The 26,090-nt window shown below is 41.4% G+C and overlaps 1 protein-coding gene across 1 annotated transcript in view; it reads left to right on the forward strand.

The window, feature by feature from the left end:
* The first annotated feature begins 491 nt into the window (after positions 1-491).
* Positions 492-26,090, forward strand: part of LOC110491908 (copine 5a) — a 65,753-nt gene continuing 40,154 nt past the window's right edge. The window contains exons 1-2 of the mRNA XM_090201605.1: positions 492-512; positions 14,822-14,898. Coding sequence (XP_090057731.1) covers positions 492-512; positions 14,822-14,898 — 98 coding nt within the window. The remainder of the gene's footprint in view (positions 513-14,821; positions 14,899-26,090) is intronic.

Here is a 26,090-nt window from a genome sequence, read left to right on the forward strand (position 1 = left end):
CACAGGTTGTCATTCAGGGAGCCACCATAACGGGCTTACCAATCATAGATCCAGCTCAAGCCTTTTCATTTATCACATTGATTATGTGCTGTCATTACATCCACTTGGCTTTGCTGGTAAGCCACCCCACCTCTTATTCCAGATCTAGATAAAGATTACCTAGGTGCCATTATAGCTTTAATGTAGTCAACGATATACAGTAGGCTTTGTTTTTTTTCTTCTAAACTGAACATCATCTAAACTGTGTGGCTGTGTGAGAGCTAAATCTTACATCTCGCTCATCTCAATATCTGCATTGCTGCTCGTGTCAGAATTATACAACTGCATAATTGTATGATTGAACCTCAAAATATGGAGGCTGAAACTGGGTTAACCGTGTAAAGAAAACTGTGGATGAACAAAAATACATCATTACTGAAAGATGAAACGGGATGGAAGACTTCAGTTGCAATTCAAATCAACATTTCCCAGAAAGTTGTGGAACAACCGGTATGGAAGAATTCCTGGAAAAGGTAATACCACAACTATTTGGACAGGAGAACTTCACACAGGGTCCCACAATCCAACGAGCACATTGAACGGTTGGCCCAAGAGGGGACATGAGCAGCAAACCAAGGGGCATCACCAAATAAGACAGGAGAATTACACCAGATAGGACAGACTGACCCAAGTCCCGGCACATAGACTATTGCAGCACAGATACTAGCAACTGAGATGGGGGGGGTTAGGGGACATGTGGCCCCATCTGACGATATCCCCGGACAGGGCCAAAGAGGCAGGATATAACTCCACCCACTTTGCCAAAGCACAGCCCCCACACCACTAGAGGGATATCAACACACCACCAACTTACTACCCTGAGACAAGGCTGAGTATAGCCCACAAAGATCTCCCCCACCGCATGAGCTCCAAATGCCAAATCGGTGTCTTGTTTGCAACAAAACTGTCCCCGTTTTCAAATCTGAGACGTCATTACGAATCCGAGCATGGTACTTTACTTTTCCACCCCAGACAGAATAGGCCTACTGCCGCAGAAAAAAATGTAAGCTTTAACTGCTGGCTACTCTTCTTACGTGGCTTAACCCAATGTGAAAAGGTCACAAGTTTTTCCCTAAAAGCTGTCTGGGTTTAAACATCTTCTGTTGTACAGAAAGGTAATAGCTTAATCAATTGATAGTGTCAAAATTAGATTACTTTTAAAGCAAAGTCAGCCTCTGAATGTCAAAGAACAAAACATTGATATCCCCATATGCATCGGAGTAACGTCTTTCCTTGTAACGGATTTCCTCCTCTTCGTCTGAGGAGGAGTAAGGATCGGACTAAAACGCAGCGTGGTAAGTGTCCATATTGATTTATTCAAAAACACAACTGAACACTGGAACAAAATAATAAACGTGAAATATACAAAACCGAAACAGTACCGTGTGGCCCAAACACTCACACGGAAACAAACACCCACAAACCAAAAGTGAAACCCAGGCTACCTAAGTATGATTCTCAATCAGGGACAACTAACGACACCTGCCTCTGATTGAGAACCATACTAGGCCAAACACAAAAACCAACATAGAAAAACAAACATAGACTGCCCACCCCAACGCAAGCCCTGACCATACTAAAACAAAGATTAAAATAACAGAACTATGGTCAGAACGTGACATTCCTGGGTATTTTACAGCTTGTTTCTAGCATGAAGCATCCCGGACCAAAGCACTGTTACAGGTCACTTTATATAAACAAATTAGTTTTATTTTCTTAAAATACTTAAGCTAACAAGGGGTAGGCCTGTACTTTTTTTTTTTACCAGTTTCTTTAATAAAAGCTAGGCCTATGGCACCGTCTCATACCCCCTCAATTCGAGTCTTGATTTTAATTTAACAGCCCTTCACTAATACGGAGGTAGGCTAATCTATGGATAGAGCAGCCATTTGCTAATTTCGTCTGTCAAACGGGTAGGCCTACATCTTATTTCTTAAATAGGAAGAAATAGACTCCAACACAAAGCCCTATTTGTCATATGTCTAGGTGATGCTGGTAAGGCGGAGTCAGGCGCAGGACACAGAGATGAGTAATAACCGTTACTTTACTCAAAAACAATATTCCATAAAGGAGATTAAATAATCCAGGTCACAAAACGAGACAACTTGACAATAACAAACACGCACAAGACCAAGGGGGAAACAAGGGAACAATGATTATGGAATGGAAACCAGGTGTGTATAATGAAGACAAAACAAATCGAAAATGAAACATGGGATCGGTGGTGACTAGAAAACCGGTGATGTCAACCGCCGAACGCCGCCTGAACAAAGAGAGGGACCAACTTCGGCGGAAGTCGTGACACTATTGTTGTTAGTCTAATTGTAAAGTCTAATTAAAAGGAAGACGGTTTAAATGAATTATGCCTACTTGAATTAGCCTACTTTCAGCACCATGAGCTGTCCATTTCCGATTGATTGTGCCCCGGCTGCTGCTTCAAGTTTTAGTACCACAATGTAAATTAGTCGAATCTGGCTTTATTATGAGGTCAATAACTCATAACATCATGGGCAAGACACATATTGTGTTTAATCAAATCTATTGTAGTAGCAAGCTGTCATAGTTGACCTCCGGTCCTCCATCTCAACTTTGCGCTCTCCTTTTCAAACTGCAATATAGCATATTTTTGGGACTAGGCCTAATCAAAAATAAATAATCAGAAGGAGCTTTTGACTCTCCTCCTGAACTGCCACCGTAGCCCTTCACAGCACAGCCATTGCTTAAGCAGCACACCAAAACGTTTTTGATCAGCAAGAGCAGAGCAGGCCAGGGCTCAGGGTTGGAGTATCCATTGCAGTGTGTAATGCAGCCAAGTTTTATTTGCACCAGATAGATAGAAATATAATTCTGCTCTGTGCTTTTCCGATCATGCACTTCGTAGCCTATTGATATTGTGAAAACAGCGGAGAATCAGACATGAGAGGTGACATCTGGGACAATTTGTAAAACACTGAGAAATATTTACATTTCATCAATTACAAATTACATGACCCTCTCCTGGTCTAGATTTAAAAAAAATACTAAACCCTCCCCTTGACTGAAATTGAAAAAGCATGACCCTCCCCCCATTTTCCTCCTGGTAACCATACTGTACATTTAGATCTGTACCTATGTATTCAACCTATTTGTTATGGCCAGCCTAAATAAGTTCAGGAGTAGAAATGTGGTTAACTAGTCACATAATACGTTGCATGGACACACTGTGAAAAAAATAGCGTTTAACATGATTTTGGAATAACTACCTCATCTCTGTACCCCACACATACAATTATCTGTAAGGTCCCTCAGTCGAGTAGTGATTTTCAAGCACAGATTCAACCACAAAGACCAGGGAGGTTGTCCAATGCCTCGCACAGAAGACCACCTATTTGTAGATGGGTAAAATAAAAAAAGCAGACAATGAATATCCTTTTGAGCATGGTGAAGTTATTAACTCCATTACAAAGATACAGGCATCCTTCCTAACACTGTTGGTGGAGAGGAAGGAAACCACTCAGGGATTTCACCATTAGGCCAATGGTGATTTTAAAACAATTACAGAGTTTAATGGCTGTGATAGGAGAAAACTGAGGATAGATTAACAACATTGTAGTCACTTAACAATACTAACCTAAATGACAGAGTAAAAAGAAGGAAGTCTGTACAGAATAATAATATTCCAAAACATTCCTAATATTTGCAATACGACACTAAAGTAATACTGCAAAAAATGTGGCAAAAACATTAACCTTTTGTACTTAATATAAAGCATTATTTTGGGGCAAATCTATTAATGATTACCACTCTTAACGTTTTCAAGCATGGTGGTAGCTGCATCATGTTATGGATATGCTTGTCATCGGCAATGACTGGGGAGTTTTCAGGATAAAAAGAAACGGAATGTAGCTAAGCACAGGCAAAATCCTTGAAGAAAATCTTGTTCAGTCTGCTTTCCAATAGCCACTGGGAGATAAATGTACCTTTCAGCAGGAAAATAACCTAAAACTCTAGGTTAAATATACACTGGAGTTGCTTAGCAAGACTACATTGAATGTTCCTGAGTGGCCTAGTTACAGTTTTAACTTAAATCGACCTGAAAAATCTATGGCAAGACTTGGCTGTCTAGCAAGGATCAACAACAAACTTGACAGAACTTGAAGTAAAAAAATTAAGTAATTGGCAAATGTCTTACAATCCAGGTTTGTAAAGCTCTTTGAGAAAAAAAAGTGATTTTAACATCAGGGGGTTGAATACTCATCTAATCAGGATGTATTAGTGTTGTATTTTTCTGGTTCGATTCCAGGCTGTGTCACAAGCCGCTGTGATTGGGAGTCCCATAGGGCAGCGCACAATTGGCCCAGTGTCGTTGCCTAGTTAAATAAAAGTTTAATAAAAATACAAAAATTAAATTTTAAATGTGTAGCCAGTTAATGTGATAACTGTCTTGTTGGTTGACAGAAATTCTTTCCCCGAAACCTTGTCAATTAAATGTTAACTGCAAAGTAGGCTTACCTGGCAGAAGTACATAATTAGTTATTTGCAAACTTTGCCATGAATGAGCAGCAGCAATACAGAACCATCGCCAAACCGGCACATTAGACGGCACATTCATCACTCGCTAGATGCACAATTAAGGGGGATTACACAAAAAACAAAATACGTTAGTTTTCTTCCAGACCTATACATTTTTTTTATTCTGATGTGATTTAAGTATTGACTTGGACTCAGAACATCCATGAACAATTGTAAGTTGGGGTGTGAAAAAATAACATTCTAAAACCAGGAAAAATAAAACTGAGAACGTATTTTGGGAAAATATACAACATAACATTGGGGGGGGGGGGGGGGGGGGGGGGATCACAGCATTTATAAGGTCCCACTTAGAGTTTTTTAATAACCATTATTTGACTAGGTGTATTGACAGAAAACATAGTGCATTACTTTCTCTTTTACACTAAAGACCTGGGGAAGAGAAGAATGTGCTTATTTGAAAAGAAGAAAAAAATGAGTAGCTCTCATGCTAGAAAAGGTTGGAGACCCTTGATTTAGAATGCCTGAAGCTTTAACCTATTTATATCGTCAGTATTATCCACAACATGATATTGGGATGGGTCTTTACTAGGACTGTCAAACGGTTAATAACATGAATTTCTATTGTTAATCGCATTTCGTCACAATTTTTTTGTTTGCTAAAATTTGGCTCTAAAGAAAGATTTTCCTATTTGAAGTTTAACACTTCTGCGCACACACACACACATACTGTTAACATGTGTGACATAGAATGTAAATGGAATTGTGCAGCCAGCCAAAAATAATTCAGGTATTTTTCTTTTTTGAAAAAGAATAAAGCCAACATCGGTTATTTACAAGAAACTCCCCTATCACTAGTGCTGTCACGATGCCAGAATGTTGACTTCGATACCAGGTTTAGTATATCGAAATACTCGATACCATCGTGATTCTCGATACCAAAACGATACCAAACGATAACACAGCAAAAAAAGAAGGTATATTAGCCAAAGCCACAGAATGGAATTTGATCCGGACAGATAAACGCAACTACTGCTCTGTTTTACATAAACATTTTTCAGACAGCCATGTATGTGTTCATGAATTAATTATACAATTATACACTGCTCAAAAAAATAAAGGGAACACTTAAACAACACAATGTAACTCCAAGTCAATCACACTTCTGTGAAATGGACATTACATCAAAGTTGGATCAGCCTGTAGTGTGGTTTTCCACTTTAATTTTGAGTGTGACTCCAAATCCAGACCTCCATGGGTTGATAAATTTGATTTCCATTGATAATGTTTGTGTGATTTTGTTGTCAGCACATTCAACTATGTAAAGAAACAAGTATTTAATAAGAATATTTCATTCATTCAGATCTAGGATGTGTTATTTTAGTGTTCCCTTTATTTTTTGGAGCAGTGCTTCAACATAATCTGGATGAACCTAAAGCATCTAGCATTGAAACCATACTGAAAGAAGCTGCTATGTCAAAGAAGTTGATTGCCAAGTTATATCAAGGGTTATTAAATCTCTACCTGATAGCTCAGAACCTATAAGGAGAAAATGGGAAACAGATCTGAAGGAAGATATTGATGAGAATGATTGGTCACATATATAGTATGTGAGTGTTCATATCTGCTCCTACAACTTCAGACATAAATTATTGCAATTAAAGCTAATCCATAGGATTTACTACACTCCTGCCAGGATGCATGTAATGCACCCAGACATGTCATATACAGTGGCTTGCGAAAGTATTCGGCCCCCTTGAACTTTGCGACCTTTTGCCACATTTCAGGCTTCAAACATAAAGATATAAAACTGTATTTTTTTGTGAAGAATCAACAACAAGTGGGACACAATCATGAAGTGGAATGACATTTATTGGATATTTCAAACTTTTTTAACAAATCAAAAACTGAAAAATTGGGCGTGCAAAATTATTCAGCCCCCTTAAGTTAATACTTTGTAGCGCCACCTTTTGCTGCGATTACAGCTGTAAGTCGCTTGTGGTATGTCTATCAGTTTTGCACATCGAGAGACTGACATTGTTTCCCATTCCTCCTTGCAAAACAGCTCGAGCTCAGTGAGGTTGGATGGAGAGCATTTGTGAACAGCAGTTTTCAGTTCTTTCCACAGATTCTCGATTGGATTCAGGTCTGGACTTTGACTTGGCCATTCTAACACCTGGATATGTTTATTTTTGAACCATTCCATTGTAGATTTTGCTTTATGTTTTGGATCATTGTCTTGTTGGTAGACAAATCTCCGTCCCAGTCTCAGGTCTTTTGCAGACTCCATCAGGTTTTCTTCCAGAATGGTCCTGTATTTGGCTCCATCCATCTTCCCATCAATTTTAACCATCTTCCCTGTCCCTGCTGAAGAAAAGCAGGCCCAAACCATGATGCTGCCACCACCATGTTTGACAGTGGGGATGGTGTGTTCAGCTGTGTTGCTTTTACGCCAAACATAACGTTTTGCATTGTTGCCAAAAAGTTCAATTTTGGTTTCATCTGACCAGAGCACCTTCTTCCACATGTTTGGTGTGTCTCCCAGGTGGCTTGTGGCAAACTTTAAACAACACTTTTTATGGATATCTTTAAGAAATGGCTTTCTTCTTGCCACTCTTCCATAAAGGCCAGATTTGTGCAATATACGACTGATTGTTGTCCTATGGACAGAGTCTCCCACCTCAGCTGTAGATCTCTGCAGTTCATCCAGAGTGATCATGGGCCTCTTGGCTGCATCTTGGCTGCATCTCTGATCAGTCTTCTCCTTGTATGAGCTGAAAGTTTAGAGGGACGGCCAGGTCTTGGTAGATTTGCAGTGGTCTGATACTCCTTCCATTTCAATATTATCGCTTGCACAGTGCTCCTTGGGATGTTTAATGCTTGGGAAATCTTTTTGTATCCAAATCCGGCTTTAAACTTCTTCACAACAGTATCTCGGACCTGCCTGGTGTGTTCCTTGTTCTTCATGATGCTCTCTGCGCTTTTAACTGACCTCTGAGACTATCACAGTGCAGGTGCATTTATACGGAGACTTGATTACACACAGGTGGATTGTATTTATCATCATTAGTCATTTAGGTCAACATTGGATCATTCAGAGATCCTCACTGAACTTCTGGAGAGAGTTTGCTGCACTGAAGTTAAAAGTGAAGGGGCTGAATAATTTTGCACGCCCAATTTTTCAGTTTTTGATTTGTTAAAAAAGTTTGAAATATCCAATAAATGATGTTGATGTGTCCCACTTGTCATGATTGTGTCCCACTTGTTGTTGATTCTTCACAAAAAAATACAGTTTTATATCTTTATGTTTGAAGCCTGAAATGTGGCAAAAGGTCGCAAAGTTCAAGGGGGCCGAATACTTTCGCAAGGCACTGTACTCTGTTGGAGATGCAAAAAAACTAAAAGGAACCGTATTATATCTGCTGTGGTCCCATGACATACTGATGCCATTTTGGGATAATGTCTGTGCCATTATATCATTGTGTTGGAATTTATCCATCTTCACAATCACGTTTGTTGTTAAATGTCAATATTGTTTACCAACATCAAAGAAAGTTTTGTATAGCTATCAATTGAAAAGCATCACACTCACCTTCAATAATGAACTCGAGGGCTATGTACACTATGTACACTGTTCACTATGTACACTATGTACACTGTTCACTATGTACACTGAACAAAAAAAGCAACATGACAAAAACTCAAAGATTTTACTGAGTTATAGTTCATTAGGAAACCAGTCTATTGAAATAAATAAATGAGGCTCGAATCTATGGATTTCCCATGACTGGCAATACAGATACAGTGGCAAGAACAAGTATGTGAACCCTTTGGAATTACCTGGATTTCTGCATCAATTGGTCATCAAATTTGATCTGATCTTCATCTAAGTCACAACAATAGACAAACATAGTGTGCTTAAACTAATAACACACAAAGTATTGTATTTTTCTTGTCTATATTGAATACATCATTTAAACATTCACAGTGTAGGTTGGAAAAAGTATGTGAACCTCTAGGCTAACCTTTCCAAAAGCTAATTGGATTCAGGAGTCAGCTAACCTGGAGTCCAATCAATGACACGAGATTGGAGATATTGGTTAGAGCTGCCTTGCCCTATAAAAAACACTCACAAAATGTGAGTTTGCTATTCACAAGAAGCCTTGCCTGATGTGAACCATGCCTCGAACAAAAGAGATCTCAGAAGACCTAAGATTAAGAATTGTTGACCTGCATAAAGCTGGAAAGGGTTACAAAAGTATCTCTAAAAGCATTGATGTTCATCAGTCCTTGGTAAGACAAATTGTCTATATATGGAGAAAGTTCAGCACTGTTGCTACTCTCCCTAGGGGCAGCTGCAAAGGTGACCGCAAAGGCACAGCGCAGAATGCTCAATGAGGTTAAGAAGAATCCTAGAGTGTCAGCTAAAGACTTACAGGAACATGGTAATATCTCTGTTGACGAGTCTACAATACGTAAAACACTAAACAAGAATGGTGTTCATGTGAGGACACCACGGAAGAAGCCACTGCTGTCAAAAAAAAACCTTTCTGCACATCTGAAGTTGGCAAAAGTGCACCTGGATGTTCCACAGCGCTACTGGCAAAATATTCTGTGGACAGATGAAACTACAGTTTTGTTAGGAAGGAACACACAACACTGTATGTGGAGAGGAAAAGGGCACAGCACACCAACATCAACCTCATCCCAACTGTAAAGTATGGTGGAGGGAGCATCATGGTTTGGGGCTGCTTTGCTGCCTTAGGGCCTAGACAGCTTAATATCATCAATGGAAAAATGATTTCTCAAATTTATCAAGATATTTTGCAGGAGAATGTTAGGCTATTTGTCCGCCAACTGAAGTGCAACAGAAGTTGGGTGATGCAACAGGACAATGACCCAAAACACAGAAGTAAATCAACAACAGAATGGCTTCAACAAAATAAAATTCTAGAGTGGCCCAGTCAGAGTCCTCACCTTAGCCCGATTGAGATGCTGTGGCATGACCTCAAGAGAGCAGTTCACACCAGACATCCCAAGAATAATGCTGAACTGAAACAATTTTGTCAAGAGGAATGGTCCAAAATTCCTCCTGACCATTGTGCAGGTCTGATCCGCAACTACAGAAAACTTTCGGTTGAGGTTTTTGCTGCCAAAGGGTTCACATACCTCTTTCACCCTTCCCTGTGAATGTTTCCACGATGTGTTCAATAAAGACATGAAAGCGTATAATTGTTTGTGTGTTATTAGTTTAAGCAGACTGTGTTTGTCTATTTTTGTGACCTAGATGAAGATCAGATCAAATTGTATGACCAATTCATGCAGAAATCCAGGTATTTCCAAAGAGTTCACATATTCTTTCAGGCCACTACAGTGGGGCAAAAAAGTATTTAGTCAGCCACCAATTGTGCAAGTTCTCCCACTTAAAAAGAGGCTCCTCTGTCCTCCACTCGTTACTTGCATTAATGGCACCTGTTTGAACTTGCTATCAGTATAATAGACACCTGTCCACAACCTCAAACAGTCACACTCCAATCTCCACTATGGCCAAGACCAAAGAGCTGTCAAAGGACACCAGAAACAAAATTGTAGACCTGCACCAGGCTGGGAAGACTGAATCTGCAATAGGTAAGCAGCTTGGTTTGAAGAAATCAACTGTGGGAGCAATTATTAGGAAATGGAAGACATTCAAGACCACTGATAATCTCCCTCGATCTGGGGCTCCACGCAAGATCTCACCCCGTGGTGTCAAAATGATCACAAGAACGGTGAGCAAAAATCCCAGAACCACACGGGGAGACCTAGTGAATGACCTGCAGAGAGCTGGGACCAAAGTAACAAAGCCTACCATCAGTAAAACACTACGCCGCCAGGGACTCAAATCCTGCAGTGCCAGACGTGTCCCCCTGCTTAAGCCAGTGCATGTCCAGGCCCGTCTGAAGTTTGCTAGAGAGCATTTGGATGATCCAGAAGAAGATTGGGAGAATGTCATATGATCAGATGAAACCAAAATATAACTTTTTGGTAAAAACTCAACTCGTTGTGTTTGGAGGACAAAGAATGCTGAGTTGCATCCAAAGAACACCATACCTACTGTGAAGCATGGGGGTGGAAACATCATGCTTTGGGGCTGTTTTTCTGCAAAGGGACCAGGACAACTGATCCGTGTAAAGGAAAGAATGAATGGGGCCATGTATCGTGAGATTTTGAGTGAAAACCTTCCATCAGCAAGGGCATTGAAGATGAAACGTGGCTGGGTCTTTCAGCATGACAATGATCCCAAACACACCGCCCGGGCAACGAAAGAGTGGCTTCGTAAGAAGCATTTCAAGGTCCTGGAGTGGCCTGGCCGGTCTCCAGATCTCAACCCCATATAAAATCTTTGGAGGGAGTGTAAAGTCTGTGTTGCCCAGCAACAGCCCCAAAACATCACTGCTCTAGAGGAGATCTGCATGGAGGAATGGGCCAAAATACCAGCAACAGTGTGTGAAAACCTTGTGAAGACTTACAGAAAACTTTTGACCTCTGTCATTGCCAACAAAGGGTATATAACAAAGTATTGAGATAAACTTTTGTTATTTACCAAATACTTATTTTCCACCATAATTTGCAAATAAATTCATAAAAAATCCTACAATGTGATTTTCTCGATTTTTTTTAGTTGAAGTGTACCTATGATGAAAATTACAGGCCTCTCTCATCTTTTTAAGTGGGAGAACTTGCACAATTGGTGGCTGACTAAAATGTGTTTTGCCCCACTGTATATGCTTTTTTTCCCGTCACAAATACTGTGTCTTAAAAAAAAAGTAGGGCCTTGGATCAGAAACCAGTCAATATCTGGTGTGACCACCATTTGCATCATGCAGCACGACACATCTCCTTCGCATTGAGTTGATCAGGTTGTTGATTGTGGTCTGTGGAATGTTGTCCCACTATTCTATAATTGCAAAGAAAAAGCCATGTCTCAGACTGGCCAATATAAAGAAAATATTAAGATTGGGCAAAAGAACACAGACACTGGAAAGAGATGGCTTTTTCTTTGCAACTCTGCCTAGAAGTCTAGCATCCCGGAGTCGCCTCTTCAAGGTTAAAGTTGAGACTGGTGTTTTGCGGGTACTATTTAATGAAGCTGCCAGTTGAGGACTTGTGAGGCATCTGTTTCTCAAACTAGACACTCTAATGTACTTGTCCTTTAGCTCAGTTGTGCACCGGGGCCTCCCACTCCTCTTTCGATTCTGGTTCGAGACAGTTTGTGCTGTTCTGTGAAGGGAGTAGTACACAGCATTGTACGAGATCTTCAGTTTCTTGGCAATTTCTCGCATGGAATAGCCATCATTTCTCAGAACAAGAATACACTGACGAGTTTCAGAAGAAAGTCCTTTGTTTCTGGCCATTTTTAGTCTGTATTCGAACCCACAGATGCTGATGCTTCAGATACTCAACTAGTCTAAAGAATGCCAGTTTTATTGCTTCTTTAATCAGGACAACATTTTTCAGCTGTGCTAACATAATTGCAAAAGGGTTTTCTAATGATCAATTAGCCTTTTAAAAGGATACACTTGGATTAGCTAACACAACATGCCATTGGAACACAGGAGTGATGGTTGCTGATAATGGACCTCTGTACTCCTATGTAGATATTCCTTTAAAAATCTGCCGTTTCCAGCTACAATAGTCATTTACAACATTAACAATGTATTAACTGTATTTCTGATCAATTTGATGTTATTTTAATGGACAAAAAGTGTGCTTATCTTTTAAAAACAAGGACATTTCTAAGTGACCCCAAACTTTTGAATGGTAGTGTATATGTATTGACATTGTATGAATTTGAAATGTCTGATTATATGCCATGGGAAAAACAATTTGTTCTGCGCTGTGACAAAGTTCTTACAAACAATCAGTGTAACTCAGGTGTTAACAGGGTCACTATTAATTTTTTATTAACAAAGGGCAAATAATCAATCAGTCTACTTGTCATTGGTGTGCGTACTGGGAGCGGAGTCAGGTGCAGGAGAGCAGAGAGTTGTGAACAGGCGCACACTTTATTTAGGCAGGAGAAACCAACAGACGGACAGACGCCACTGCGTCGAAACCTCCAGCCAATTGTCAAAAGTTAAAAACGCGCAAACAGTCACAATAATTATGTACAAACAAATAAGCATAAACAATAATATTGTAAAAACACAATAACATACCTCGTGAAATAAAACACGGAAAAAACGCATACCAGTAAAGCACGTCAACATAGACACGGTACACAAAACAATCTCACACAAAGACATGAGGGGGAACAGAGGAATAAATACATGTAGTGTGATTGGGGAATGAAAACCAGGTGTGCAGGGAACAAGATAAAACAAATGGATAAATGAAAAATGGAGCGGAGATGGATAGAAAGCCGGTGACGTCGAACGCCGCCCGAACAAGGAGAGGAGCCGACTTCAGCGGAAGTCGTGACACTACTCCAGCATAACAGTCATGCTACAGGCAAACAGATAACTCCCAAATGATGGCACTCAATAATGTTCTATACCATTGAACCAATGAAAACAAGCGAGTTTGAGCTAGGGAATGGTTAAGCAAGCATCGAAGCCCTGAGCCCGAGGTGGAGGATTGGCTTCATATCCACAGTGAATAGGATTCAGGAACAGTCAATGGATGTTGACTAGTCCAACAGTCAATGGATGTTCTCATGTTGGGAGACAAATGCATCCCAAATTGCATTCTATTCCAAGTATAGTGCACTACTTTTGGCCACAGTCCTATGGACTCAGGTCAAATGTAGTGCACTATAAAGTGAATAGGGTACCATTTGGGACTCAACCAAAGAGAATATCCTCAGCCCCTCTACTGTGTATCCCTCCTTCATGCAGAAACGTCCCTGTGAAATGTTAAGGTTAATTTAGAGATCATTTGATTTGCTCATTTAGTTCAGGACGACACGTACAGTATCCAATACCTAAACTGATAGGTAAGGACATACTTCCCTAGCTCACTGGTTATTCACACAGATTTTGTCATTTTAAGTGATTTATACCTAACTGTGTTTGGTTTCTTGCAGATACAATGTGGACTCCAGAAGTTCAAATATTTCAAAATTTGTAAGTGTCTCCCCCTCACAGTTTAAAACACGCTGTTAATGTTATGTTGTCAATTATGCCATCGTGACTCAATACTGACAGTACAGAGGAAGGATAATTATCAGAAGGAAGCTTTTTGTCTTTGTATGAATACAATAGTCTACAATATTATATTCTAGATTTGACCTGTGTTCTATTTCCTTTCTGCTCAACAAAATACTGGAGCGCAGAAGGTTAGTATTGATGCAAATAGTAAATAAATGTACAGCTGCAATGTCAGTCATTATGGCATGTTGTGTATTGTCTCCTTCTTTGCATTTAGAGACAGCCATTCATGATGTGAGATTGGTGTGTTTTTGTTGTACTTCTGCTGTCACTTGTCCAATATCTGTGTTTTTTTTCTTCCAATCAACCATAGTATCATTAAGCCATCCCATTATATCAAATGCTCAGCTAAAGCACTTTGAGAGACGACTTCAAAGCCAAAGCTACCGTAGGCTAGTTGCTTTTTGAAACAGCATAATGTAGTGTATCAGAGAGCGAACTCACACACAGAGCTCTGTTGTTATTCTTGTGCCGGTGTTTTTATGTGCCTTGCCATGTCTGTGCTTCTCAATGTCCTCATCTGCTTCTCTGTGTTGTGTGGACAGATGGAACACCAGCTTGAAATGTTAGCTTGGTAAAAAAACAACTTTGGACAATGAGATGTATCGGGTTTATAAGATACACCTGCTAGATATGGATTATTTGAACCTTTCTGATAACACACTGTATGCCCATGTTTAATTGTTGAGTTTTCAGTGTCACAATAGTTTGCAATGTCTTCAGCCACTTTGTATATGATATGTACGCACATACTGTATTCTACTGTATTTTAGTCAATGCCACTCCGACATTGCTCGTTCTAGTATTTCTAGATTTCTTAATTCCATTATTTTACTTTTAGATTTGTGTGTATTGTTGTGAATTGTTAGTTACTTCTACACTGTTGGAGCTAGGAACACAAGTATTTCGTAACACAATAACATCTGCTAAATATGTGTACGTGACCAATAACATTTGATTTGATTTGTATCACTTAGCTTTCAACCTGGCATGTGGGATGTATGATAAAGCATTGTATGTACTGTGCTGTGAACTGCCAGGCTGTTAGACGTGTCAAATGACTAACCCCAGGCTCTCTGCACTAGGACTTCCTTGGTCAGACCTTCTGCACTCTGGGGGAGATCATTGGCTCCACGGGCGGACGGCTGGAGAAGAGCCTCTCGTAAGTCTTTTCTTTTATTTATTTAACTTGGCAAGTCAGTTAAAAATAAAATGTTATTTACAATGACGGCCTACCAAAACGCAAAATAGCCTTCTGTGGGGACGAGGGCGGGGATTTAATAATAATAATACAAATATAGGACAAAACACACATCACGACAAGAGAGACACCACAACACCACATAAAGAGAGACCTAAGACAACAACATAGCATGGCAGCAACACATGACAACACAGAATGGTAGCAACTTAATATGACAACAACATGGTAGCAACACTATATGGCAGAAGCCCAACATGATAGCAGCACAAAACATGGTACAAACATTATTTGGCTCAGACAACAGCACAAAGGGCAAGAAGGTAGAGACAACAATACATCCCGCGAAGCAGCCACAACTGTCAGTACAAGTGTCCATGACTGAGTCTAAAACTGAAAAGATAAAACTGTCCAGTTTGAATGTTTTTAGCAGCTCGTTCCAGTCGTTAGCTGCATCAAACTGAAAAGAGGAGTGTGTGTGCTTAGGGTATCTTTAACAGAATGTGACTGGCAGAACGGGTGTTATATGTGTAGGATGAGGGCTGCAGTAGGTTTCTCAGATAGGGGGGAGTGATGCCTAAGAGGGTTTTATAAATAAGCATCAACCAGGGTCTTGCGACGGGTATACAGAGATGGCCAGTTGACAGAGGAGTATAGAGTGCAGTGTCGTGTCCTATAAGGAGCATTGGTGGCAAATCTGATGGCAGAATGGTAATGGCACCCTTACTTGCCGATCTATAAATTACGTCTCCGTAATTTAGCATGGGCAGGATGGTCATCTGAGTCAGGGTTAGTTTGGCAGCTGGGGTGAAAGAGGAGCAATTACGATAGACGGAACCAAGTCTAGATTTAACCTTAGCCTGCAGCTTTGATACGTGCTGAGAGAAAGACGGTGTACCATATCTCCATACTCCCAAGTACTTCTATGAGGCGACTACTTCAAGCTCTAAACCCTCAGAGGTAGTAATCACACCTGTGGGGAGAGGGTTATTCTTCTTACCAAACCACATGATCTTTGTTTTGGAGGTGTTCAGAACAAGGTTAAGGGTAGAGAAAGCTTGTTGGACACTAAGAAAGCTTTGTTGTAGAGTGTTTAACACAAAATCCGGTTAGGGGCCAGCTGAGTATAAGACTGTATCATCTGCATATAAATGGATGAGAGAGCTTCCTACTGCCTGAGCTATGTTCTTGATGTAAATTGAGAAGAGCGTGGGACCTAGGATCGAGCCTTGGTGTACTCCCTTGGTGACAGGCAGAGGCTGAGACAGCAGGTGGTCTATTGGAGACACCAATACTCATTAGCCGGCCCACAAGAATGGAATGGTTTACCGTATCAAAAGCTTTGGCCGAGTCAATAAAAATAGCAGCACAACATTGCTTAAAATCAAGGGAAATGGCACTCTCTCTCCCACTATCCATGGAACCACTACAGTCCTAATGAAGTGAGAACTGGCCATACCTCTCTTTGGCTGGATGTCATGGCCCATGTGATTGGCAAATGTTGGTTCGGTCTTGAGGGAGGGACTATCTGTCTGTTGATTGGAAATGAGGCACAGCACTGTAGGTGAGCTGTAAACGTTGAGAATGTATTATGGTATAATCCCGTGGCAATATTCCATACTCTATAGCCTCAGAAAGAAACGAGTAAAAAAGCATTGATTGCCAAAGCACCTCTGGTGCGCGACATAGTAACATCTTGTAATCAACTTCTTGAAAGGGTAATTTTGTGCAGAAATTGTATTGTGAAGCATAATTTTTTTTTCCTGCCGATTTCAGAAATCGACAATAAGGTGTTGTTTGTGGAGTGTGCATGTATGTTATGAGTTCGCCAGCTGGAAAAAATTGTCATTGCAGAATAGGAGATGAATTGTTGAGCTCTATTTTATCTCAGACTGAGTATACTTAGCTTTTTGTCTGTTTGTTCGTGTAGAGGTATGTATGTTCTTATTTTGGGGGCATAAGGAGCGACAACATTTGTAAATACAAATCATGTTTTATTCCTCAGGAATAGACTCCTAAAACAGAGGCCAATCTTTGATTTTACACATGACCATGGGAGCAAATGTATGTATTATTAGCAAATGTTCTCGATTACCATAAATGATCCCGCTGGACATCTTCATCCATTTCTCTATTTATACGTTTTCAGGGTTATCGTCCCCATGCAGCCAGCACAGTGTATCTCCCAGTTCAAATGACATAGCCTTGGCAGAGCTGAGCTGAGCTGAGCTGAGCTGAGCTGAGCTGAGCTGAGCTGAGCTGAGCTGAGAGAGAGAGAGAGAGAGAGAGAGAGAGAGAGAGAGAGAGAAAGAGAAAGAGATGTATAGCCTTTGGAGGATGCCACTGGGTTTTGGCCTGCTGCACTTTCTCTATTGGCGAGATAAAAATGTGCTCTGCCTTCTTGGCGTTACCAGAGTGAAGCGTTACCTTCCCCTGTGCCTGTGCACACACACTTACACACAAGCGCACATGCATGCACGCAGGCACACACACACTCACCAATGGTCCTGCTCACATACCGCCACATTCTGAAAAGTAAAGCATGCAAGTTGCATCCTCCATCACAAACTAAAAGTCTTGTTCAAACAGAAATTATTTGCACGACATATCATTTTGAGAATCCTTTAGAAAAGCCTAAAAAAATGCTTCACCCTGAAGAAAAGCCTTGCGTTCAACAATAAAAACAATCACCATTCAGCCTGTCTGGTTGGTCACTCAAAAGACCGCTATTTAAAATCGACAATGGATGAAGCTACAAAGATGCCGAGAGCAGCGAAGGAAAAGGATGTGGGTTTTGTTCCAAAATGTGCCATTCTCCCTCCTTGACTCTCCGGCATTTAGAAGGCCACATTCCTGGGGGACATGTAGCAAGCTGTGACAGAGAGAGAGAGAGGGGGACGGGTACAGAAGAACCAACAGCAGACAGAGCCTGCCATCCCAGAGGGCATCTGCAATGACAAAGCCTGGAGACAACTCCTCTACGTGTGTAGTGTGTTTCACATGGCTGTCAAAACAACCCCAAAAACACATCCTCCCTGCAACATTTACTTGGAGTTAACTCTGCAAATAGTACTGCTGGGTGGTCTGAAAAGTCAAAGTCAATCGATCAATAATATAATAATACTCTTAGCAAAAAATTGTATCTTTAATTTACAGTCTGTAGAAACTATGAGAATAGAAAGGTTCAGAACTTGTGAAACATCATAGCACAGTTGAAAAATATCTGGCAAATAGAAATCAAAACTGGATGGTATTCAGTGATAGATTGGAGGGGTTGATGGGAGCTGAAGGGTGGGACTAAAAATAACAAGAAGATAACTAATGCATAATATACTGTGTCTATAAAATGTACAGTGCATTCGAAAAGTATTCAGACCCCTTGACTTTTTCCCCATTTTGTTACGTTACAGCCTTATTCTGAAATTGATTAAATAAAAAAATATATCAATCTACACACGTTATTGTAATGACAAAGTGAAAACAGGTTTTTAGAAATGTTTGCAAATGTATTAAAAATAAACAGATACCTCATTTACGTAAGTATTCAGACCCTTTGCTATGAGACTCAAAATTGAGCTCAGGTGCATCCTGTTTCCATTGATCATCCTTGAGATGTTTCTACAACTTGATTGGAGTCCACCTGTGGTAAATTCAATTGAGAACACAGTGGCCTCCATCATTCTTAAATGGAAGAAGTTTGGAACCACCAAGACTCTTCCTAGAGCTGGCCGTCAGGCCAAACTGAGCAATCGGGGGAGAAGGGCCTTGGTCTGGGAGGTGACCAAGAACCTGATGGTCACTCTGACAGAGCTCCAGAGTTCCTCTGTGGAGATGGGAGAACCATCAAGAAGGACAACTATCTGAGCACTCCACCAATCAGGCCTTTATGGTAGAGTGACTAGACGGAAGCCACTCCTCAGTAGAAGGTACATGACAGTCCGCTGAAGGACTCTCATACCATGAGAAACAAAATTCTCTGCTCTGATCATATCAAGATTGAACACTTTGGCCTGAATGCCTAGAGTCATGTCTGGAGGAAATCAGGCACTGCCCATCACCTGGTCAATACCATCCCTACGATGAAGCATGGTGCTGGCAGCTTCATGCTGTGGGGATGTTTTTCAGTGGCAGGGACTGGGAGACTAGTCAGGATCAAAGGAAAAATGAACAGAGCAAAGTACAGAGAGATCCTTGACAAAAACCTGCTCCAGCGTGCTCAGGACCTCAGACTAGGGCAAAGGTTCACCTTCCAATATGACAACGACCATAAGCACACAGCCAAGATAATGTGGGTGTGGCTTCGGGACAAGTCTCTGAATGTCATTGAGTGGCCCAGCCAGAGTCTGGACTTGAACCCAAACGAAAACCTCTGGAAATACCTGAAAATAGCTGTGCAGCAATGCACCCCATCAAACCTGACAGAGTTTGAGAGGATCTGCAGAGAAGAATGTGAGAAATTTCCAAATACAGGTGTGCCAAGCTTGTAGCGTCATACCCAAGAAGACTCTAGGCTGTAATCGCTGCCAAAGGTGCTTCAACAAAGTACTGAGTAAAGTGTCTGAATACTTCTGCAAATGTCATATTTCATTTGGTTTATTTTAATACATTTGCAAAAATTTCTGAAAAAGTAATTACCTTTGTCATTATGGGATATTGTGTGTAGATTGATTAAGAAAAAAACAATTTAATACATAATAGAATAAGAATAAGAATTTGGCTGAAAAGTAACAAAATGTGGAAATGTCAAGAAGTCTGAATACTTTCAGAATGCACTATATAGTATGTATAAGCTGGAAGTAGAAGCCTAAGTGTTGTTGTCTGTTAGTTTACTCCAATAAGGGGAGGGGTGGTAGGGTTAGGGGAAAATAATAAAGGAAAATATATTTTAAAAATATATATATGTATGGCTGGATTGGAAATGATGCAGAATATTAGATTGATAGAAGCCAAAATCTATTTGCAATATTAAAGCTGATCCACCTACTATTTAAATAAAAAACACATCCCCCCCAGCATTGCCTTTATTCCACACACACCCCCTAGAGTGAGAGGCGGAGGAGAGCCAATCCGAAATGCCTGGCGATGGCCTCTGCGCGGCGGTGGGCGTCTTTTTGTAGGTCACTGTTTTGAGAATGGGGTATCATGCTGTGGAGGAAGAAGCACTTCTCTACCACTTACCTGTTGGTTTCTATGGTAACTGAGAAGGACTGTAAGCTCTCCCATAGTGTAAAAGCATGATTGGGCGAATACACTTCATTTTCCCCTTTTAGAAGATCAGATATGTGCTCCATGTGACATTGCATGCTGGTCGTATTTTTATCTGTAAGATTTGGTGTGGAGAGCATACCCCATGCTTCCACATTTTCACTCCTGCTGCGAGTTTGCATCCACACACACACTCACACACACTCACACACTCACAATCATGGAGGTGCAATCCTGGCAACTGTAATTAAGGTTTTTCTGTGTATTATTAGTTACACACTTTACACTGCCCTATACACCAAGTTGGGAAACAACTATTTGCGCACATGATATAGATGTACATACAGTGTAATTGCATATCTATGTAGATTAGCCTTGTGATGTTACGACTGTTACATTTTCATAATGAGGTTGTGATATGGAGATCAACCACAGTGACTTTTATCTACTATATATAGGATAGTAATTGTACACAAAATTCATGTGGATATACTGTAAGTTAGCAGTGTGTTATGAACAAATAATAGGTTTCCTATAATGCAATTAATAGATAGTGATGCATAATAGCTCATGGTGAGCTATTTTCTCTCTGCTATAAGGTTAATGAAGCATCTACTTTAATATAGTGTTACTTCAACATAGTGTTACTATATTGAACATCCCATTTACTTCAACATAGTGTTACTATATTGAACATCCCATGCAATTCACTTGTGATAAAACTAAATGGGAGAGACTCCAGCTTCATTTATTTTCTACAAACCGGAGTAAAAGTCCTTTCCAATGTGCTGTCGGAGAGACAAATTAAAAAGTCAAACCTCATAGAAGATCCAGTGTTTATAGATAGAGGACATAGAAAATACACCCCCTAGTCCATTATCAAAGCAACAAGCTACCGCCACAAGAGTAGATGGAGATATATGAGGTGGAATCATAGCTAAATAAGCTGTCACAGGTGATGTATTGTTCATTTTAGAAATGTATAGGGCACATATTGTGAAATTACACTTTGGGATTTCTCTTGCAGACATCAGTCAATCAAATCACACGTAATATGACAGGTTGTGTATAGATGCACATTTCGGTAAATGCTCTGCTGTCCTTTCAGCTCAGTGTCAAATCTCCCACATGGTCAGACCTCTTGAGGATCCCATTTCGATGCTGTCAAAAGTGTGAAACGATACACGATCAAGGTTCACATGATAAATGTTTTGGGATCCCTGGCAGGCAGGCAGTGTGCAACTGAACAACCTGCCATATGTTCCCTCTAGCTACCTCTGCTGTGACATTAACAATTTCTGCCTAAGCTACTTTTCCTCAAGTCTTCTTGTGTTTCTTAGGCAGTCATGAGCCGTTGGCAAGACTTGGGTGTCTTCCTGCTCTTGTGCTCTTGTTAAATCTATTTTAGTTCATCGGCTTTACATGAATTCATGAAACAACAATGCATTATTTTGGATCCATAGCTACAGGGAGTGTAGTTTATGGGTGACTGTAGTTTGTGTGTGCCTCTCAGAGGCAGCTCAGAGGCTCCCTAGGAGAGCAGTGGGTCTCCAGATGTGAGGGGATGGGGGGTAGGAAGTGTGGAGGGAATGGGGGATATTGAATGTGTGGAGGGTGTGGGGAGTGTTGGATGTGTGGAGGGGATGGGATGGGAGGTATCGGATGATAAGGGAAGTGGAATTCTCTAGCAGATTATATTTCGTTACTGGGAGGACACCACCCTTCTGTCTCACACACAAATGTACATTGCAGCCCAACTGTACAGACAGTTTATGATGTCTACAGCACAACTTTGAGTGGCTACTTTGGCTACAGCTCATCATTGGTTAATTTCTTTGGTAATTTTTTGGGATTTTATTTTCAACATTTATGTGGCAGACTTTTCAGGACACTAAGTCCAGTCTAAATCCAGACAGTTGTCACATTCTGACCTTTATTTCCTTTGTTTTGTATTTATTTAGTATGGTCAGGGCGTGAGTTGGGTGGGCAGTCTATGTTTGTTTTTCTATGTTTTGGGGCATTTCTATGTTTCGGCCTAGTATGGTTCTCAATCAGAGGCAGGAGTCATTAGTTGTCTCTGATTGAGAATCATACTTAGGTAGCCTGGGTTGCACTGTTTGTTTGTGAGTGATTGTCTATGTTGATGGCTTGTTTCAGCGCAGCTCGCATTAGCTTCACGGTTGTTATTTTGTTTATTGTTTTGTAGTCAGTGTTCAGTACTTTCTTGATTAAAGATTTACCATGGACACTTACCACGCCGCATATTGGTCCTCTGATCCTTTTCGCCTCTCCTCTTCAGATGAAGAGGAGGACGACCGTGACAACAGTACAATAGGACTAGGTAAAGATGGTTTTGACTTTTGTCATAAATAATTCCCCAGCTGTCAATGTATCACGTACATGGAAGATAAGGAACTATGTTCTCCCAAAGTGCATAGCAGACGGCCCACTGTCTCCATGTCAGACACAGAGTGTAGGAACCATCCTTTTTCTTTTCTCTGCCTGGCCAACTGAATCTTTGTCTCATGAAGTTGTTCCAGTATTCTGGTTTATCCCACCTCTGGCTCAACCCATCTTAATCTGGGCCATGGTCCTGAAATATTGAGGACTGTTGGCACTAGCCGAGCTGACACATCCTGAATGTTGTATTCGACCCCTTTGGGTAGGCCAGCTGCAAAGATGGAACAAGGCAGCCAAATACATGCATAATGAACTAGGTTTTAATGGCTACATTCTCATGTGTCCACATCTGTCTGTCATTCTCTAGTTTTTGTGGACTGCAATTCAAAATACATAGGGCTTTGTTTTGCCATAATGCCCATACTATACTATACGTGCATTGTTATTACAAATACATGTTTTTGACTTTGATCTGCACGGTATACGCAATAAGTTTTAATAGAAATGCAGCTCTGAAGTACACTACATGACCAAAAGTATGTAGACACCTGCTTGTCAAACATCTCATTCCAAAATCATGGGCATTAATATGGAGTTGGCCCCCCTTTGCTGCTATAACAGCCTCCACTCTTCTGGGATGGCAATGTTGGAACATTGCTGTGGGGATTTGCTTCCATTCAGCCACCAGAGCATTGGTGAGGAAGGGCGGTCGCAGTCAGCATTCCAATTCATCCCAAAAGTGGTCAAAGGGGTTGAGTTCAGGGCTCTGTGCAGGCCAGTCAAGTTCTTCCAAACCGATCTTGACAAACCATTTCTGTATGGACCTCGCTTTGTGCAAATGGGAACTGTTGCCACAAAATTGGAAGCACAGAATTGTCTAGAATGCCATTTTATGCAGTAGCGTTAAGATTTCCCTTCACTGGAACAGTTCGGGCAGGTAACATGGATTAGGGCAGGTAGTGTTCCATTCTCCTGCCGACCGCCAAAGCCAGATTTGTCCGTCGGATTGCCAGATGAAGTGTGATTAATCACTCAAGACAATGCATTTCCACGTGCATTGACGGCAAGCTTTACACCACTCCAGCCGATACTTGGCATTGCGCATGGTGAGCTTAGGCTTATGTGCGGCTGCTCAGCCATGGAAACCCATTTTATTGTGCTGATGTTGCTTCCAGAGACAGTTTGGAACACGGTAGTGAGTGTTGCAAACGAGAACTTACCATTTTTACGCGCTACTCGCTTCAGCACTTGGCGGTCCAGTTCTGTGAGCTTGTGTGGCCTACCACTTCATGGCTGAGCCATTGTTTCTCCTAGACATTTCCACTTCACAATAACAGCACTTACAGTTGACTGGGGCATCTGACTTGTTGGAAAGTCACTGAGCTCTTCAGTAAGGCCATTCAAATCAAATCAAATCAAATTTATGTATATAGCCCTTCGTACATCAGCTGATATCTCAAAGTGCTGTACAGAAACCCAGCCTAAAACCCCAAACAGCAAGCAATGCAGATGTAGAAGCACGGTGGCTAGGAAAAACTCCCTAGAAAGGCCAAAACCTAGGAAGAAACCTAGAGAGGAACCAGGCTATGTGGGGTGGCCAGTCCTCTTCTGGCTGTGCCGGGTGGAGATTATAACAAAACATGGTCAAGATGTTCAAATGTTCATAAATGACCAGCATGGTCGAATAATAATAAGGCAGAATAGTTGAAACTGGAGCAGCAGCACAGTCAGGTGGACTGGGGACAGCAAGGAGTCATCATGTCAGGTATTCCTGGGGCATAGTCCTAGGGCTCAGGTCCTCCGAGAGAGAGAAAGAAAGAGAGAATTAGAGAGAGCATATGTGGGATGGCCAGTCCTCTTCTGGCTGTGCCGGGTAGAGATTATAACAGAACATGGCCAAGATGTTCAAATGTTCATAAATGACCAGCATGGTCGAATAATAATAAGGCAGAACAGTTGAAACTGGAGCAGCAGCACAGCCAGGTGGACTGGGGACAGCAAGGAGTCATCATGTCAGGTAGTCCTGGGGCATGGTCCTAGGGCTCAGGTCCTCCGAGAGAGAGAAAGAGAGAAGGAGAGAATTAGAGAACGCACACTTAGATTCACACAGGACACCAAATAGGACAGGAGAAGTACTCCAGATATAACAAACTGACCCTAGCCCCCCGACACATAAACTACTGCAGCATAAATACTGGAGGCTGAGACAGGAGGGGTCAGGAGACACTGTGGCCCACTCCGAGGACACCCCCGGACAGGGCCAAACAGGAAGGATATAACCCCACCCACTTTGCCAAAACACAGCCCCCACACCACTAGAGGGATATCTTCAACCACCAACTTACCATCCTGAGACAAGGCTGAGTATAGCCCACAAAGACCTCCGCCACGGCACAACCCAAGGGGGGGGGCGCCAACCCAGACAGGATGACCACATCAGTGACTCAACCCACTCAGGTGACGCACCCCCTCCAGGGACGGCATGAGAGAGCCCCAGTAAAGCCAGTGACTCAGCCCCTGTAACAGGGTTAGAGGCAGAGAATCCCAGTGGAAAGAGGGGAACCGGCCAGGCAAAGACAGCAAGGGCGGTTCGTTGCTCCAGAGCCTTTCCGTTCACCCTCCCACTCCTGGGCCAGACTACACTCAATCATATGACCCACTGAAGAGATGAGTCTTCAGTAGAGACTTAAAGGTTGAGACCGAGTTTGCGTCTCTGACATGGGTAGGCAGACCGTTCCATAAAAATGGAGCTCTATAGGAGAAAGCCCTGCCTCCAGCTGTTTGATTAAAAATTCTAGGGACAATTAGGAGGCCTGCGTCTTGTGACCGTAGCGTACGTGTAAGTATGTACGGCAGGACCAAATCAGAGAGATAGGTAGGAGCAAGCCCATGTGATGCTTTGTAGGTTAGCAGTAAAACCTTGAAATCAGCCCTTGCTTTGACAGGAAGCCAGTGTAGAGAGGCTAGCACTGGAGTAATATGATCAAATTTTTTGGTTCTAGTCAGGATTCTAGCAGCCGTATTTAGCACTAACTGAAGTTTATTTAGTGCTTTATCCGGGTAGCCGGAAAGTAGAGCATTGCAGTAGTCTAACCTAGAAGTGACAAAAGCATGGATTAATTTTTCTGCATCATTTTTGGACAGAAAGTTTCTGATTTTTGCAATGTTACGTAGATGGAAAAAAAATTATACTGCCAATGTTTGTCTATGGAGTTTGCATAGTTGTGTGCTTGATTTTATACACCTGTCAGCAGCGAATGTGGCTGAAATAGCCAAATCCACTCATTTGAAAGGGGTGTCCACATACTTTTGTATATATAGTGTAGAAATCTCTGGACTCTTCAGCTCACCTGTCGCTACTCTTGCGATCCCATTTGCTGCAGACAGGGGAGGGGAGTGACGGGGAGGAGATGGATGCCCTTCAGAAACCTTTCTCTCCAAGGTCTAATCACATTGAGACATGGTGGGCCTCTAGCTAACAGGATTTCTGCCCTAGTGCTCAAGTTGTCTGCTAAAGGGCCTCGATGGATGTTTCTATGACATAATTA

The sequence above is a fragment of the Oncorhynchus mykiss genome, chromosome 16 (genome assembly GCF_057628025.1).
Source record: "Oncorhynchus mykiss isolate SJ-2025 chromosome 16, ASM5762802v1, whole genome shotgun sequence".
In the NCBI taxonomy this organism is placed as follows: domain Eukaryota; kingdom Metazoa; phylum Chordata; class Actinopteri; order Salmoniformes; family Salmonidae; genus Oncorhynchus; species Oncorhynchus mykiss.